At 50.8% G+C, this 17,573-nt stretch overlaps 10 protein-coding genes across 10 annotated transcripts; 3 read left to right on the top strand and 7 right to left on the bottom strand.

Moving 5' to 3' along the window:
- Positions 1–54: 54 nt before the first annotated feature.
- Positions 55–3,039, bottom strand: MCM3 (MCM DNA helicase complex subunit MCM3; the record flags this gene model as incomplete). The annotated part of the gene is made up of 1 exon (XM_002552332.1): positions 55–3,039. One exon carries the CDS (start codon positions 3,037–3,039, stop codon positions 55–57), a length of 2,985 nt encoding a protein of 994 aa, XP_002552378.1.
- Positions 3,040–3,089: 50 nt separating this feature from the next.
- KLTH0C03498g (zinc finger BED domain-containing protein) lies at positions 3,090–3,851 on the bottom strand (the record flags this gene model as incomplete). Its single annotated transcript, XM_002552331.1, has 1 exon — positions 3,090–3,851. The coding sequence occupies one exon, from the start codon at positions 3,849–3,851 to the stop codon at positions 3,090–3,092; it is 762 nt and encodes a 253-aa protein (XP_002552377.1).
- Positions 3,852–4,160: 309 nt separating this feature from the next.
- Positions 4,161–4,634, bottom strand: HYP2 (translation elongation factor eIF-5A; the record flags this gene model as incomplete). The annotated part of the gene is made up of 1 exon (XM_002552330.1): positions 4,161–4,634. One exon carries the CDS (start codon positions 4,632–4,634, stop codon positions 4,161–4,163), a length of 474 nt encoding a protein of 157 aa, XP_002552376.1.
- Positions 4,635–5,990: 1,356 nt separating this feature from the next.
- ANP1 (Anp1p) lies at positions 5,991–7,460 on the top strand (the record flags this gene model as incomplete). The annotated part of the gene is made up of 1 exon (XM_002552329.1): positions 5,991–7,460. The coding sequence occupies one exon, from the start codon at positions 5,991–5,993 to the stop codon at positions 7,458–7,460; it is 1,470 nt and encodes a 489-aa protein (XP_002552375.1).
- A 739-nt stretch (positions 7,461–8,199) lies between these two features.
- Positions 8,200–9,375, top strand: RAD23 (Rad23p; the record flags this gene model as incomplete). The annotated part of the gene is made up of 1 exon (XM_002552328.1): positions 8,200–9,375. One exon carries the CDS (start codon positions 8,200–8,202, stop codon positions 9,373–9,375), a length of 1,176 nt encoding a protein of 391 aa, XP_002552374.1.
- Positions 9,376–9,473: 98 nt separating this feature from the next.
- Positions 9,474–10,175, bottom strand: UTR4 (putative acireductone synthase UTR4; the record flags this gene model as incomplete). Its single annotated transcript, XM_002552327.1, has 1 exon — positions 9,474–10,175. One exon carries the CDS (start codon positions 10,173–10,175, stop codon positions 9,474–9,476), a length of 702 nt encoding a protein of 233 aa, XP_002552373.1.
- A 1,047-nt stretch (positions 10,176–11,222) lies between these two features.
- On the top strand, positions 11,223–11,555 carry CYC7 (cytochrome c; the record flags this gene model as incomplete). The annotated part of the gene is made up of 1 exon (XM_002552326.1): positions 11,223–11,555. One exon carries the CDS (start codon positions 11,223–11,225, stop codon positions 11,553–11,555), a length of 333 nt encoding a protein of 110 aa, XP_002552372.1.
- Positions 11,556–11,935: 380 nt separating this feature from the next.
- UTR2 (chitin transglycosylase UTR2) lies at positions 11,936–13,339 on the bottom strand (the record flags this gene model as incomplete). The annotated part of the gene is made up of 1 exon (XM_002552325.1): positions 11,936–13,339. The coding sequence occupies one exon, from the start codon at positions 13,337–13,339 to the stop codon at positions 11,936–11,938; it is 1,404 nt and encodes a 467-aa protein (XP_002552371.1).
- A 222-nt stretch (positions 13,340–13,561) lies between these two features.
- On the bottom strand, positions 13,562–15,160 carry YEF1 (NADH/NAD(+) kinase; the record flags this gene model as incomplete). The annotated part of the gene is made up of 1 exon (XM_002552324.1): positions 13,562–15,160. The coding sequence occupies one exon, from the start codon at positions 15,158–15,160 to the stop codon at positions 13,562–13,564; it is 1,599 nt and encodes a 532-aa protein (XP_002552370.1).
- A 328-nt stretch (positions 15,161–15,488) lies between these two features.
- On the bottom strand, positions 15,489–17,060 carry GDA1 (guanosine diphosphatase; the record flags this gene model as incomplete). The annotated part of the gene is made up of 1 exon (XM_002552323.1): positions 15,489–17,060. The coding sequence occupies one exon, from the start codon at positions 17,058–17,060 to the stop codon at positions 15,489–15,491; it is 1,572 nt and encodes a 523-aa protein (XP_002552369.1).
- Between the last annotated feature and the right edge of the window lie 513 nt (positions 17,061–17,573).

Genomic DNA, 17,573 nt, shown 5'->3' with positions numbered 1-17,573 from the left:
CGAAAAAACTTTCTAGTGCATAATTACATTTGCTTTTACGCTAGGTTAACCGTTTTATACTCTCCAAACCTTTTCCTCTGCTACCATCAGATTATTTCTGTCGCTCATAACCTTCAAGCCAGCTAGATATTCAGGAGCGGAAAATTTGTCTTCTTCGGACAGCTCTTCATTGATTTTGTCTAACAGGGATGCGACTGGGTAGGACTCGTCCTCGAAAAGGTCTGTTTGCATTAAGCGCGCAATAATACCTGAAAAGAGCGACAGTCGACTGGTGGAAATCGCACCCGGAGCCATCTCTTCGGCTGAAACAAGGTCCTGGTCGTCGATCGATTGATCAGCAGCGAGAATTGGCCGACTTCTGAAGTTTTCTGAGGGCAAAAGAACGTGTCTGCCGTCTTCGGTAACTGGAGTACTCGCCCGTTGTGATTCTTGGCGCCGTGGCGATACACGTAACCCCCTCTGTAATCTTTGCTGCAGATCTTCTTCTTGGTCGGCCGGCAGCGCAGTCATATCCGACTCGTCTTGTTGCATAAATTCGTCATCCTCCTGGATGCCTGAAGCTTGAATCTCCTGTTCACTTTCGTCATCTGAATATAATCTTCTCCTTAGGTCAGTCCTAGTAGGAGTACTGGTACTTAAGTTCGGAGCTCTAGTGGGAGATGACTGTAGGTCTCTTGCGGCGGCCGTAGCGTTTCTCACTCTCTGTCTCTTGCGCGGAGATTTTGTAGGCGACCTTTCGTTGTTATCATCCGTATCAAACTCGGCCCCTAGATCGTCTTCTCCGAGTAAAGCGAATCTCAATAGTTGTGAAGCGACACGGGCATCAGCACGATTAACGGTTTTAGACAGCCTCACCTTCGCGTGAGCAGAAGATAATCTGATAAGTGTTTCTAAAGTTCTTGCTGTGATAGGAGATTTTTTGGTGTTTTGATCATTCCTCAATTCGGTATAGGCCTTGACAATGAGGGAAACTGCGCCCTGTGTAAGCACCGGAACAACTCTCTCTTTTGCGTATTGAACATATTTGCGCAGAAATGGGATGCACACAATTTGCGGCAGCTCGGTTCCTTGTCTGTTACCTTTATTTCTCGCCAATTTAGCACCCGCGTGAAGCAACGGATTGAATTTTTCAAACACCCTACCCTCGTCGTCGTCATCATCTTCTTCCTCGTTGTTAGCTTCAGTGTCTTCACCTACCGAAAGGGACAAATTGATTGCTTCTCGAATTGGTTCACCCTCCAGGTAGCCGGGCGGCAAGTATCGATGTGTCCTCAGGACATGCTCGCTGATTGCTCTATCCGTGTTTTCATTGATGTCGTCGGTAACAACAAACAGCAAGTCGAATCTAGATAGCAGCGAGTCTGGAAGCGCGATGTTGTAGTGTGGGTCTTTATTCAGATCGTACTGGCCAAAGACTGGGTTTGCAGCAGCAATGACGCTACAACGTGCGTTCAGCGTAGTGTGTATACCTGCTTTGGCAATTGTGACGGTCTGTTGCTCCATTACTTCGTGGATTGCAACACGGTCCACGTCGCTCATTTTGTCGAATTCATCAATGCACACAATACCTCGATCGGCGAGAACCATTGCACCAGCCTCCAACCTTCTTTCGCCTGTCTCCCTGTCCATGGTCACGGCAGCAGTTAAACCAACACCGGATGACCCTCTACCGGTTGTTGCGATTGCTAGAGATGCTGTGTTCAGGACAAAGCGCAGTAATTGCGACTTCGCTGTAGATGGGTCACCAACCATAAGAAGGTTGATATCACCTCTTAAATGCGAACCGTTTTCCAGGTTTTTCTCGACACCGCCCATAAGCATGAGGAGAATGGCTTTCTTAATCTGCTCATGACCATAGATTGAGGGCGCCAAGGACTGGGACAAAAGGTCAAAGATGTCGTCCTTTTTGGAGAGCTTGTTTATGTTTCTAATGTCTGAGTCTGAGAGCGCTTGTCTAGCGGCCACACCTGTAGACCTTGCGTGCAGCGGGTATGCTGTGTTTGCTAGTATAACAGTCCTGAAACCAGACAGCGCGCCAGTCTGGTCCTTGCCTCCACTACCCGCGCTTAGGCCACCGCCACCTAGGGACTTGTAGATGCCGACGATGTTGATCCTGTCACCTGGCTTAGCCTTGTCGACAAGGTCTTCATCCATGATGACGTCTATGGAACGTGGAAGTTGACCAGGGGGCGCCTTCTCGGGCATTTCCTGGACTGTGATACGCTGGTGGTCTACGTATGTGGAGTATCCATACTCTGTTGTGAGCCTATTACCCTCTGGGTCTTCTGTTGGGTAAATGGCTGGGGTTGGGATCTGAGTCGTTAGAGTGGTAGTGGCATCGCGATAGTCCCTGTAGTGAAACCTTCCGGTTTTCTCAGCGTAATGAACAGAGCGAAGGAGCTTGGGTCTCACCAGTGAGACCTTTGTAACGATGCCTTCGACAGAAATGAGCTTGTTCAGGTGGTGGGAGTTCAGGGTTCTAGGAGATAGAGCATGCGCACCAAAAGAGCCGCGAAAGGACAGCTTCCACTGTTGAGCCAGCAAGTTGCCCAAATTGCCAGCTGGTGACTCTTCCAGGGTCATTGCTGTCTCGCTAAGGGCCCGTTCTGCCGCAGGGACGTATTGGGCAGGCATATTTAGAATTCCAGCCCAAAACGACCTGTCGAACTCCCGCAAGTCATCCAGGGAGACAGTGATCCGCTGGGAAACTTTGCCCTCGACCTCACTTTTCAATTTAGTTGGGTCTTGCGAGAATGCTTGGTCTGACAGGTTGTGGAGCTGCACGAACCGGATGGCATCCTTGTAGCTCGAGAACGTATCCAGGAATTCCTGGAAGCGGCGAACCCTGTCGCCAAAAACAGCATCCGGGGTATCGTTGATACTTTCCATGCTTTCGAAAGTCGGGTTGCGCGGCAATAAGAAAACTAAAGGGACGCGTTCTGTTTCGACGATCAATTGAGGTGTTGAGCGATGGGAAAAGATTGAAGTTTCCAATTTCAATACTCTAACGGGCAACCTAGCATTAGTTACGGAGGCCATGCAGTAGGAGATGTAAACAAATGCAGAGAAAGAACTGCGGCACTCTAGGATCAACTAGGGTCCATATCTTGTAGCTGAGCGCGGTGCGTGAGGACCTTCATGCACTTGGAGTCACCCTCTGCGTCACGGACAGCTTCAAGGTGTCGCAGGAAGGCGTCAATTTCTGGCCGGGAGCGGCGCTGGGCAATGTCGCCGAACGACGACGAGAAGATGACAGACAGGTACAGTTGATTCTCTAGCAGGAACTGGAGGGCCCTGAATGCGAACTTTGACACCGCAGAGGGCCCTTCAGGCGGGACGGGCGGAGCAGAAAGAGCGTTGTCGTCGGACGCGATGTCATCGCTTTCGTTGGTCGGCGACGTAGTAGAGGCGGTTCCGGCGACCGGTGGAAGGGGCGCGGGCTGGGTCTTGTTCGCCGCTGGCTTCCTGCGGCGCTTTATGGACTTGTAGAAGGACTGGACACCCGCGGTGAACTCTGGTTTCGCCGGGTTCGAGGAACGCGCGGGGTTCTCGACCTCAGGGGTGATCTTGTGAGTGTGCAGGTGTTCGAGCAGTTTCTTGGGGGAGCCGCGGTCCGACTTGAGGCGGCGCACTTTGCGGCCGCAGTAGTCGCACACTGCGAGCTGCTTGTCGTTTGGGTCTTGCGCGAACCAGTTCCAGCACCAGTTGCGTTTTTTGGCACCGAGGTGCTGGGACTTGGGCTTGGGCGCGGCGGGGGCCGCGTGGGGCTCGGGGGACTCGGACTCGCGCCCGTAGGCGACGGCGGCGGCCATGGCCGCTATGACAGGGTCGACGTTGGCGCTAGCGGCCATTGGGTGGGAGCAGGAGGGGCGGGTCTTGCGTTTCCTGGCACAGATGGGGGGTGTGACGAGAGTTCTACGGCGCAGCGCACATGTGCGCGGGCGCGGCGGGGAGGGCACTCGCGACGCCAGCGACGCGGGCCGCGCCAGCGGCGCCAGCTCCGGCTCCAGCTATCTATCCATGTCCTGTGAACAGCCCTCGGCCATTTGGTGATTAACTAAACGTTTAAATACATGGTACAAAGATCTGGAATAAAGACTGGGCCCCGAGCGCTCGGGGCCGGCCAACTACGCAGACGCGAGGCGAGCGCGCGGGCGCATCTAGTCGGATCTAGGGGCCTCCTTGCAAGAGATGGCGGCCTCTTCGCCCATGGCGGAGATGATGGTGACCATCAAGTCCTTGCCCTCGTCGAAGCCGGACTGGATCTGGTCGCCGAGCTCACCCTCTGGGGCGCGCACGTCGTCCTTGGTGTCACCCTCCATGGTCATCAAAGACAAGTAGCCGTCGTCGATGTCCAGCAACTGGAACTCGGTTCTCTTGACGTTTGGCACGTCCATGTTGTGGGTGGATGGAGACAAGTCCTCCAGCTTCTTGCCAGTGAAGATGTCGATCGCGACCAAGTGCACCTTGGCGTGACCGTGCTTACCGGTCTTGGAGGTCGACATGTCGACGATCTTGCATGGTCTGCCCTTGATCACGACGAAACCGTTCTTTCTCAAGGCGGAACATTGCATTGGGAAAGTCAAAGAAGAGCCGGCATCGGCGGTCTCAAAGGTGTGTTCTTCTTCGGCCATTGTGTTATGATTTGCGAGTTGGGGGTGATTTGTTCTTCTTTCCAAATTAATTTCCTTCCAAGGGCCCGTTCAAGATACTCCTCAACCTTTTATACCCACCAGATCGCCCAAAAAAAATTTTCATCATGCTTGCATCGGTTCCAAGCGATGTTGAGAAGAACGCCGTGAAAAGCCCTGGAAGAAGGCGTAGGTCCGTGCGGGTAAGTCCGCGAACACCTGGGACAGCCCAGAGCACACCCGCGACCTATGACTGGGACGGGCAGAACGACCGCAGTGCGCCAGCCAGCCCGAGAGCGCCGGTACGAGCGTTGCGGAGCTAGCGGAGGTAGCGGACGACGAGAAGGTGTGAAGGGAAGGCGAGCACGCGTGCGGGCGTGCGCGTGGGCTGTTGTAGCGTAGCCGCTGTAGCGATGTTTCCGTAGCGATGTTTCCGTTGCCAGAGGGCGGGCGGCGCCGTTGCGCTGTGCGGGAGGTAGCGCGCTGCGCGGTCTGTAGTGTTGTAGTTGGCGTCGCAGTGGGAGCATCGCAGTAGGAGCGCCGCGGCGGACGAGAGCCGTCGCCCCTAATTTAGGGATTGTAGGGTTTAGGCGCGGCGGGCGCGGTGTGTGAGGGAGCCTGGCGAGCCTGGCGGGCGAGACGGGCGAGGCGAGCGATGGGAGCGCGACGCATAACGTCAGTGTTCCGCGCAGGGGACAAAAACGAGAGCGGGAGGCGCCAATGGCGCGGGCCGGCGGCGTGGGAGGGTCAATGCGGCGAGCGCGGTGCGAGAGCGGTGCGTTGTGAGCGGCGGAGGCGACCGACGGCGGTGAGCAGCGGCGAGGGGATCACGTGCTCCGCGCGCTCTATGTCACTTGGTACGCAGTGACGACGACCGCATCACGTGTTCAGAGTGCAGCTCTGGTCACGTGCTACTGGCTCACGTAATCGGCACGTGCCGCTTTCATCACGTGACGCAAGGGTCCAGCGCGTGCCCCGTGACATGCAGCGGTCGCCACGTGATACCCCGGCCAGAACCCTCGTCACCTCGCACGCGCCGTCGCGTCAGGTCACGTGGTCTCGCCGTGTTTCGCCCCACGTGACCGCCGCCCGGACTCCACCCCCGGCCTCTCTCTCGACGCGCCGCCCTCCCACTCGCGCCGTCCGCTCTCTGCTCCCCACAACGCACCGCTCTCGCACGGCTCTCGCACCGTTCTCGCACGCTGCTCGTCGCGCTCTGCTCGTCGCGCGCTTACCCGGCCTCTCCACGCAAGCTAAGTATTTTTTTCAAAACCTTCGAAACTCGGTATCGCCTTAACATTCAAAACAAAACACCGGCAAATCGCACTCCAATCCCAGCTCTTCACTCTGCATTTCGCCATGAAATACACAACCCAGGCGTCCATAGCGGGTCTGGTGTTGACGGCGTTCCTTCTGGTGCGTTTGCTGCTCGGAAACTACAGCGCCATACGTCTCGCTTGGCCGCCGCTAGTCGTGTTCAAAGCGTACGTCCCGTCGTTCGAAAACGTGCCCAACGTGCAGTACTACGACCTGCGCAACTACCAGGGCCACGCGGACGGCTGGCAGCGCGGGGATCACGTCCTCTTCACCGTCCCGCTCCGTGATGCCGCGGAACATCTTCCCATGTTTTTTGATCACATGGACCGCATATCATACCCGCACAACCTGATCGACCTCTCGTTCCTCGTCAGCGACTCCTCCGACGACACGATGGGCGTGCTGCTGGAATACCTGCAGAAGGCGCAGTCCAAGCCTGACCGCACCCAGCGCTTCGGCAACATCGAGATCTACGAGAAGGACTTCGGCCAGGCCATTGGCCAGTCCTTCTCCGACAGACACGGCTTTGCCGCGCAGGGCCCGCGTAGAAAACTCATGGGCCGCGCCAGAAACTGGCTTGGCTCCGTCGCGCTGAAGCCCTACCACTCGTGGGTCTACTGGAGAGACGTCGACGTCGAGACCATTCCCCCCACCATCCTGGAAGACCTCATGCACCACGACCGCGACGTGATCGTCCCCAACGTCTGGCGTCCATTGCCCGACTGGCTGGGCAACATCCAGCCCTACGACCTGAACTCGTGGCAGGAGTCCGAGGGCGGGCTCCAACTCGCGGAATCGCTAGACGAAGACTCCGTTATTGTCGAGGGCTACCCGGAGTACGCCACTTGGCGCACACACCTCGCATACATGCGTGATCCTTCGGGCGACCCAGAGGACGAGATGGAGCTGGACGGCATCGGCGGTGTCTCGATCCTGAGCAAAGCCAAGGTGTTCCGTGCGGGCTCCCACTTCCCTGCCTTTTCGTTCGAGAAGCACGCCGAGACCGAGGCTTTCGGAAAGCTCTCGCGCAGGCTGGGATACAGTGTCGTTGGGCTGCCGCACTACGTGATCTGGCATATCTACGAGCCCTCGTCCGATGACCTCAAGCATATGGCCTGGATGGCCGAGGAGGAAAAGCGGAAGATTGAAGAAAACAAGATCCGTGAGTTTTACGACCGCGTGTGGCAAGTTGCATTCGACGATGTCCGCGACGACTGGGAGATGGAGAGACTCCAGGTAATGAAGAACATAGACCCTAATGTGCTGGACCGTCGGATTGTTGTGGACTGGGACGACGACGAGGCGGAAGATGAGAGCCAGGGCGCGGCCAAAAAGGACTCAGACTCCTCCAAAGAGGCCCCAAAGGAGCCCGCTGATAAGGCGGGCGGCAACCCCGGCGCCCAAGAGGATACCAAAGGAAACACGGACGAAGGGAAGGCAGCAGGAGCTGATAAAAACCTTAAAAACCGGCCACAAGGAGTTGAACAGCTAGATTTCAACCCCGACAGCTGAGGCTGTATCGCCGAGCTTGCTCTGCGATGCATGGGTAAAACCTGGTCTTCTCTTGCTTGCTCTCACCTGTGTATTAATAGTCATTATAGACCCATTGAGGCATACACTCTCACATCATATAAGTCGCTGCCCATTACTGAATATCTATTATAATGTCAATATGGTAAAAAGTGACATGATCTTACAAGGCAAGCTGAAAGCATAACTACAAGTGAAACGTTGTAAAACGACGCGCGCACGTACTCTAGGAGCCTGTGGTGACTGGCTCAATCCACTGTCCACCCATTCTCTCACATAATTGTGGCAAGGTACGTTTTTGCCGCTGTTTGGAATATCCCGATTAATATAGCCAGATTATACAGAAGATAGGAAAGATTTCAGACTAGTGAAAAAAGGTCCTCTCCTATGATTTCGTAAACCCTATCGCATGTGCCTTCGCTTTAGAGCTCTGGAGAGCTTTTGTGTCTGCAACTTTTCTTACGCTAGATATCCTTAGAGTCCCCAGAAAAGTGTTAAAAGGCTTCGTACTACTATCCAAAGGCTCGAATACCCTCTCATTGAGAGAGATTCTGGCTTCTCGTAGCTTTTCGGCGTCCAATTGTTAAAACGGCGTCATTGCGCTGTTACATCACCATGCACGTAGTTCATATAATCTTGACTGTTCTCTCACCCACCGGTGGCAAAATTGAGCTGAGGATTTTGAGTTTCTATCTACATAGACAAAAGCAGTATCCGACCAATGGTTAAAATCAACTTCAAGGACTTCAAAAAGCAGGTTCTGGCCCTGGAACTGGACTCAGGCTCCACTATAAGTGAGGCGAAGCAGAGATTGGCGGAAAACAAAGACTGCGACGAATCTCAAATCAAACTCATCTACTCCGGCAAAATACTTCAAGATGACCGCACGATAGCAGACTACAAGCTAAATGATGGCGACCAAGTAATATTCATGATATCCAAGAAGAAATCAACCACCACTAAAACTACGGTTCCTCCCTCCGAGCAAAAACCAGCAGAGCCCTCTGCTCCTTCGAGTTCAGCGGCTTCTGCGCCGTCTGGAGAGAACGCGGGCACTTCGGAGCAGACCAGTGCGCCTGCTGCTGCTGCACCAGCATCTTCTACAGCTCCCACTGATCCAGCGTTTGTGACTGGTTCCCGCCGCGACGAGACCGTACAAAGAATTATGGAGATGGGATACGACCGCGAACAGGTTGAAAGAGCTTTGAGAGCTGCCTTCAACAACCCAGACAGAGCGGTCGAATACCTACTCATGGGGATCCCAGAACATCTACAGCAAACCCAGCAGCCACAGCAACAGCAACAGCAACAGCAACAGCAACAGCAACAGCCGGAGCCCCAAGCACAAGAATCGCATGAGACCCAGCAGCCCCAGGAACATGAGGAGCAGCAGGCCTCTTCTGATGACTTGTTTGCACAGGCAGCCGCTTCTGCCGGTGGTGAAGAAGGCGGCGATAGTGCCCGCGCTCCAGGCACCATTGGTCTGACCATGGAAGACCTTCTTTCTCTAAGACAGGTTGTAACGGGAAACCCAGAAGCTTTGCCTCCTTTGCTGGAAAGCCTGAGCACGAGGTACCCCGAGCTGCGCGAGCAAATCATGACCAACCCTGAGATGTTTATTAGTATGCTGCTAGAAGCTGTCGGCGGCTCACTTCCAGAAGGCATCATGGAGGGCGATGCAGGAATGGAAGCCGGTGCCGAAGGTGCACTTGCTGGCGCTGATGTGGAGGGCGCAGAGCAAGCCCCACAGCTCGAGATCTCGCCACAGGACCAGGAAGCCATCTCGCGGTTGTGCGAGCTGGGGTTTGAAAGAACTCTTGTTGTCCAAGTCTACTTTGCTTGTGACAAGAATGAAGAAATAGCCGCAAACATGCTTTTCAGCGAGTATGCTGACTAAATATGCATTGTATATATAGGCAATTCCAGGTGTAGGCATCTTGTGTCTTAACCTTCCTCTCGAAGGATGCAAACCTCGGTAATTCGGTATGCTGTTCACTACAGATCGTCGAAGTTGGTGACGGGATTGTACTTCAATGCATCCCTCACCTCGCTATTGCCAGGTCTAACGGCTAACATAGTTTGCATCCCTGTAATCTTAGCGGCGTCGAGTTCAAAAGGGTTGTCGCTAATGAAAAGCACGCCATTAGGCTTGATTCCAACGTTGTTTGCGATTCTTGCGTAGGATTCACTCTGAGTTTTAACGCCGGAGGTGTTGATGTCGAAGTACCCTTTGATGAAAGGACGCAAGTCTAGCGTGTTGCTGCGTGACTCAACATATTGAAAAAGAAGTTTCTGTGCCTTCACAGAGCCACTGGAGTAGATGTAGACTGGCACATCGGAATTTTTGATGAATTTGATGGCGTCGTCGTAGACCGGCGCTTTGATTTGGCCGTCTTTGTAGCCATTCTCCCATACGAGGCCTTGCAGCTGCTTCAGGATCGGATCCTTCACGTCGCGAGCAACTAGGCTGCGGATATGGCCTGCCACATCATCTACTTGGAACTGTGTCAAGAGCCGCTGTACCTGTAGGTCTTGTGATGAACAAAGAGTATCAACCTGTTTCAAAAAGAATGGAAACAAGCTTTCTTTCACGAATGAAATGGGGCACACTGTACCCTCTATGTCCAACAAAACAGCTGCGTATGCCATTTCAAACCTTGGTTCTACGATGATATAGGATATCATAGGATCGTCCATGAGAGGCTACAAGATGTCTATCAGTGAATATTCGTTATATGTGATAACGTTTACATCTGTTTATGCGAGTTTTACGGGCCCTGAGGCTTCTAGTTATGTTAGAAATCTTCGTCTACAGTAATATTCTTTCGCATGATGCCATCTATATGTGGAGAGTCAATCTGAGGATCTTTCGAAATGCTAAAGACTTGTACTTTGTATCTCACTTGTATAACTACAAGGGAAAGAGCTCATATCGGCTGCGGGTTATTAAGGGTTTTCCACGGGATAAAACGCGTCACACCAGGTTGCTAAGCCCAGTCAAGCTTGATTGCTGCCTCGCTGCGACAAGAGGTACTCGTTATATGTGATATCGATTTGTATATATTAGGAGTTTGTCATTTATATATCCTTGAACCCTTGACAAACCCCCAGCTCCCGCAGCTTGTTTAAAAGACGCTTACACAGGCCCTTTGACGCTTCTTAAAGCTTCGTCATGATATTCAAAAACCTAAGTGAATGTGCAGTGTGGTGAAGCGACAGATTTGTTCTGCGTTTTTCATTTTATTGCTGAAATGTATGGAGACGAGCGTGAACGAGCTGCTTGCGAGTTAGCAAACTGCCGAGCCAGTCCTTGAGGGTACGCACTCAGCTGATATCTGAGATACGAACATTGCTTTCGTTAACACAAAAAGTGCAAATTTCAATGCCCATGCCTTGAGGGACTTCAGCGGCTAAGACCATACAAAAGCATATCCGTCAATGGTGATGTGTTTCGTCTCATGTGACTTCATGTCATAGTTGACGAACCAATCGGATCGTTCCTCAAAAATTTTACTGCACTGGGAACTTCGATCGGCACTGGCGCAGCGAGAGCTTCGCGCAGCAGTATGGGCGCCGCGAATATCGCGCTGTAGCGGACAAGTTTGCATATTTTGAAATGGAAAAAAGAGCACCGATGTTTCCGTTGCTGCGAGAAAGCTATAAATATGGGACAGAAACATGAGAGCTAGCGACAAAGCTTCTTCTTAGACACCACCGTCAAGAAACAAGACTAAACTCCGAATAATGCCAGCTCCATACAAGAAAGGTTCCGAGAAGAAGGGTGCTACCCTGTTCAAGACCAGATGTCTACAGTGCCACACCGTCGAGAAGGGCGGACCACACAAGGTCGGTCCTAACTTGCACGGTGTCTTTGGCCGTAACTCCGGCCAGGCTGAGGGCTACTCCTACACCGACGCTAACATCAAGAAGAATGTCCAGTGGTCCGAGCAGACCATGTCTGACTACTTGGAAAACCCAAAGAAGTACATCCCAGGTACCAAGATGGCCTTCGGTGGTTTGAAGAAGGAGAAGGACAGAAACGACCTGATCACCTACATGGTTAAGGCCTGCAAATAAGCAGCTTGCGTAATACCATTTTTCCTAAACCTTGCATTAAAATGTTTTGCAATGCGACCTTAGCGCCCTTTACGACAACATATTTATTATAAAATCTATTTCCACGCGGCACTTGTTAATAGTTGACTATAGATTCCACTTTATTTAATGAAATGATTAAGATAAGATTAGTTGTGATTAAGTCTGGGGAGGACTTGACTTCAAAGTGTTCGAAGCAATACAGATTCGCCCGCTCAGTCCGATACTTGCGAGAGCTGCGGGGAAATTCTCGTAATGTCGCGAGTGAGCATTCATTAGAATAACGTAGATATCGAATTACGTTTCGCAAATTATATTGCGGGGTATATACACATTGCGTAAAAAGATACGACTGGGGCTAATTAGTACAAGAAAGCAAATGCTGCTCCGAACAAGCCCATGGCAATATGCATTAGGCCATTGTTGCTAATTGGAGCGTATGACAAACCGGCAGCACCACCAGTGCTTGTAGCAGAGCTACCAGTGCTCGTGGCAGAGCTCTTGCCGGTAGCAGAGCTGGACGCACTGTTAATGTTTTGCACGAATCCAGACTGTTTGGCTGAGGAAACAGAGCTAGATCCAGTGGCGACTTTGAGACCTGATTCAGTGCTTGAAGACTTATCCGTAGAAGAAGAGCCCTTCTGAGTAGACTTCGAAGCAGCGGGCGATGAGCTCGATGAGCTCGATGAGCTCGATGAAGACTTGCCGTCCTCAGGGTTATACCCGGTATCGTCAGCTGAGCCCATGACAGTAGTGCCGTTTGTGATGGCAACGTAGTTTTGGGTAAAGTTCTCTGAGCTAATGTACTCGTAAGAAACAGAACCATTCTTAACAGTTCCGGCAGGGGGATCGTAACAAGTCACGTTGACGCCTTGTAAGAGAGCGTAGTAGTAGCCATAGTCCTGGATATCTGAAGAGTCCCAGTTAATTTCACCACCAGCCCAGCTCCTAGTGCCCACGGGGTTGGTGGCATTACCACCAGGCCATATAGAGATCTGGATACGTGCAGGAGTCTGTGGGAACATGTATTCACCAGAAGTAGCGTTGAAAGTAGAATTCTTTAATAGAGTTCTGCTAACCTCGCCGTCTATCAGCCAGTCGATGTGATCCTCATGCCAGTCAACTTCATACAGGTGATAATTGTCGAAGGTATCAGTGGTACTGACATTGGTGGAATGAGTCCAGTTTTGGACACCTTCAAAATAGTAATTGGTTTGAACTTGAGTTAAATTGTTTCCGACATATTCGTAGTCGATTTCGTCCTGGACCGAAGAAAACATAATGAAAGCAGTGACGACACCAGCGTCGTGAGAGGTTTTAAGTCTCGCGCCGACTTTACCGTACCAGACGTATCTAGTTGAAGACAACACAGTACCACCAGAGTTCTTAGGCATCGCAAGAACTAGAGCATCCTCTTTGTCGTAATCCATGGTGTATCCTTCGTAGATCCAGTCATGCTTCTCAGCATCGCCCAGGTACGTGTATTGAGATTGTAAATCCCCACTGTAGTTGCTAAAAACGGTTTGAAAGTCTTTGCATACAGGCATTGGCATACATGCAGTAATGTTGTGCGAATATCTGGGGTTACAACCTCCCAAGCAGTACGACCCAGAACCACATACACCATACTGCGAGCAGCATGGTTTGTCTTCAGGACAGGCAGCTAAGGTTTCGTTACAGTAGACAACCTTTTCAGTGGTAGCTGCCGCAACGACAGATGTCAGAGCAGAGATGGCACTCAAAAAGAACAGCTTTGAACCCGCCATTCTTCGATTGCGTACACTTGTTACAAGATAGGGTCTAGACCCCGAACAATATACTAGTTCGCCATTCTTAAACTTTTTATAACAATTTTTCGACGGATCGCGCTTGTTTGACTGTGCGATTCCAACATCTCCCCATGCATCTTCTGTTTGTTTTTTTACACTGAAGTTTTTTTTTTTCGCGGTCCAAAATACCCAATTACGGTTTAAACTGCTAAATTTTTACTATAACTGGAAATTTGGCTTCAGTTTGGGTGATGCGGCGGAAGATGCGGCTTTTGGTCTAAACTGAGACGGAGATTCGGAGTCAGATTCGCCTTCTTCTTCTTCTTCATCGGACGGCGCACGCACTTCGGGCTGGTCTTGTTTTTGTTTTTCTGTATCACTGACGTAGTTCTTTTGGTTCTTTTGGGACAACATATGCGCGAAGGACTTCTGAGGTTCGCGGGCATTCCAGTTCAGGGTCCTGCTAATACTGTCAATAAATTCCGTTGGAGAAGATTCAAGGGTAGGGAAGGAGTGGGGGCTAGCAGTTATGCAGACGTAGTCACCTTTGAACAATTCAACACGGTTCTTTCCGTCAAACGCAGCCCATGCTGTTGCTCGAGAATTAAGCGGCACCTTCACCTTTAACTTCATGCTGTCAGGGAGAATGATGGGACGGAAACTCAGAGTGTGAGGGCATATTGGGGTAACGGCAATAGCGTTGACACTGGGGTAGACGAGGGAGCCACCAGCGCTCAACGAGTAAGCTGTTGAGCCTGTTGGAGTAGCAATAATCAGCCCGTCTGCTTGAGCTACGGTGAGCAGTGAATTATCGCCAAACACCTCCAGCATCGAAATAAAAGCGCTTGGGCCCCGATCGATTGTCAACTCGTTCAGTACATGGTACTCGCCAATCATGGTAAATTTCTTCCTGGAACGAGAGTTGTTGTTTTCCTTGTTAGGCTTACGCTTCCTGAATACCCTGCAGCATAAACGCATTCTCATCTTACTCCTAATTTTGGAGTTTAGCACCCTTGGCAAAGACTGTCTGAAGTTCTCATAGTTGAAGTTGGTGAGGAATCCAAGGGAACCTAGCGAGAAGGACATAACAGGCGGGATACTTCTCTGGAATAGAGAGGAAACATACAGCACAGTCCCGTCACCACCAAGAGTTATCACCAAATCAAAAAAGTCGTCCTTTTTGGCAACAAGCTCGGGACTCCAAGTCTTAATTCTGTTGGATCCGCATCTGCTGTCTCTGATTATGCCCTTTGTATCAAACCTGTTGGAGCACTCGATCGTTTCATCGACGTAAATTTCAATTTCGGGGTAGTTGACGAGAATCCACTCCACCATCTCTCGCGTGAGATAAACCAACGATGAATCTTGCTTTTTGGTCACTATCATCAACCTGTTCACTTGCAAAACAACCATTGACTTTTGGATGTCCTTGGAAAGCAAACGCATGCCATGTGCCGTTGACGACAGCTGGGCATGCGATGTGGCCCTTCTCATGTCGTTTGAGCCGACAGAAAGTCGCCTGAAAACCTTTTCCGCTGTGTCCACGCGGTGAGGTTCTTCCAATGGATCTTCGAGAGGCTCTTCGGGCACTTTTTGCTCCTCAGGCTTGATAGGCGTCATCCTGCTGCCAAGGATCTTGTTGCGGTCTGCTAGATGAGACACGCTTTTGGAGCGCTTGCTTTTGTTGGTGATTTCGCCCTTACCTTTGGAGTTTGTGCCGTGCGACTTCTTTTCGCCACCATCTGTTAGTGTGCGCGAAAGTGGCGATAATTCCCTGGAAAGCGGTACAGAGAAAGGTGCGTCCCCGTGCCTTGCCATTATATTGCAAAATGGATCTTTTGAAGTATTCCTTCCGGGTTGTTGGCTGTTTTGAAATTATTTAAACTTGTAGCGGAATGCCCCTGCTTTGAAAGTCACTGCTGAAGCTTTGTCTATAAATGCACTTTTCCCTAAAAGATCTTCTGCCCGTCCTGGTTTTGCGCTCTTAGATTGTTATCTTTTTGCATGAGCTTTATTATAAATTTAAGTAAAGCAAGTCTCTCGTTCAATAGTATGTCACGAGAGGGAGTTGAAGGTATCACACCTTACGCACACATCAAAAGCGAGGCAAAGAGCTGTACACTACGTAAGCCGAGCGTGAAACTCTTCAAGTCTGTTCTATCTTACATTTCCAGTCCTTGCCTTCGAGTAAAGGTAAGGAAGCTCCCAGACACCAGCCCAGCTCGTAGTCGGAGATTTTCTCAGCGGTCTTGAGCTCGCGGTATAGCGGGATGTCGTAGCCTGTATGGAGTAAAGCAACTTGAAAGGACAAATCCAAGCACCACTGAGGCTCTTTCTCAAGTTTTTCAATAGATCCTGGAATGCCACTAAAGACGCTTTCCCAAACGGATTCCCCGTTGCATACCATTCTTGCAAGATCTGCGAGTTCCTGAAGAGTGAATGAGGATGGCAATCCTAATGGTTGGGTCTTGTCGTAGAAATACGAGAAAACGTAAAGGTCATTGGACTCCTTGAACGTGCGTACCAAAGAGGGCTGGTGGACACCGTTGAAGGAGCAAGGCGGCTCTGAACATTTGGCATCTTTGTGCAAGACCTTCTCGGCTAAAGCGCGACATTGTGGACCAGCAGGAGTAACAGGACCCTCGAAAGTAACGGTTTTTGAGGTCTTGTCAGGCATCTCAACCTCAACGTCTTCAGCTATCGCGCCTGGGGGTAAACATGGCGAAAAGAGCTTAGCGACCTTGTCGTCTTTGGAAATTTTTTTGTCTTTGATGGCATTTTCGACCAAGAGAGAATTGACTTTGTTTCTTCCCTCCATGAGACCGTATCCGAGATGTGAAAACTGATACAAGGTGTACTTTTCGTCGCCAAATTGTAGAGGGTACTTGTGTTCGCCCTCAATCATTTTTTCGTTAGGTGGGAAGGCAGGTTCAAAAACAATCTGGGTAGAACCACCACCAAGGTCGAAAGTCGCGGCCGTGGGAACCTTTTCCCTGCCGGCAATATTCCCCAATAAGTAGTTAGCAGTAATCCAAGCGTAGACGCCTTCTTCATCGCCGGTCATCACGACAGCACCATTCTCCACAACCGGGAAAGGGTAGTCTTTTTCCAGGTGCGCGCGGACCGCTTCCAGGATCTTGGCGGATTTTTCATCCCCCAGTTTTCTGAGGCCTGCAGTGGCCTTGACTGCAACTGGCGAACACTTACGTCTCTTTTCTGGAATAACCTCGACAGCTAGGTCGAGCAATTTATCTAGCGACTGCGCTGCCCCAGCGGGGTCACTGCCATATGAGGACAAACCAGGTTTCAGCATCTCGAAAGTCTCGTGGAGCAGAGTTGGCGGCTTGGTACACATATCAAACTCATAGATGTGAACACGCGAGCCGGTCGAACCAGCATCTATCATAACAACGTACTGATGTTCCTCTGTGCATTTTGTACCGGTGGAGTATTCTGGGTTTTGTTGGCTCTGCTTAACAGCGTCTTCAAGCTTCTTGTCAGCCTTCTTTATACTTTCGTCCTCCAAGTACCCTGGCTCCTGTTTAATAGGTTGTGTCTTGTAGACATCGTCAATGTCTGTCTGCCCAATCTTCGTCGAAACCTGTTCAGAGATACCAGCAGTGCTTGCAGACGATCTCAGAAGCAGTATCATCATGACGGCAGACAACATGGCGATCAGAAACCGATAGTTTCGAACCAAGGATCCTAATCCGGCCATTTTGCTCTTCGAATTAGAAAGACTATTGGTCAGCTAGAGGTTCCAATGATTTCAAGCGGCCTTGAAGTGATCGAGATGGTTTGTTTATAGATAGCAGACTGAAATTTTTCATGATTTAAAGCGACATCTCAACATTGATCACGTGGTTCTTTGTGGGGCTGTATCTCTATGACGTCAATCATTAGCAAGCCTCGAAAATCAGTTTTCGCAGGTTCGACGCACGGTCAGGGTCCGGGCAGTTAATAATAATAACAGTTTGATGTAAAACTTGAAACTGATAGTAGAAAAAGAGTTGCTCATACCAAGGAAGGCAACCCGCTACCCCTGTCGCAAGTATATTTGAAAAACGGCCTAGTGACGCCGAGTGCAAAGTGCTTTGATGAATTATATTCCTGCAAGGGTTTGAAAATGTGACAAATTCCAAAAACTGAATAGCTAACATCGGGTACATTTTAACTCGTTACATAAGTCAATGATTAATACCAGAACTACATAGAATACCTTGTGAAGGCA

The sequence above is a fragment of the Lachancea thermotolerans genome, assembly GCF_000142805.1.
Source record: "Lachancea thermotolerans CBS 6340 chromosome C complete sequence".
In the NCBI taxonomy this organism is placed as follows: Eukaryota; Fungi; Ascomycota; class Saccharomycetes; order Saccharomycetales; family Saccharomycetaceae; genus Lachancea; species Lachancea thermotolerans.
Note: the sequence above shows the minus strand (reverse complement) of the source record. Positions and strands in the feature narration are given on the sequence as shown.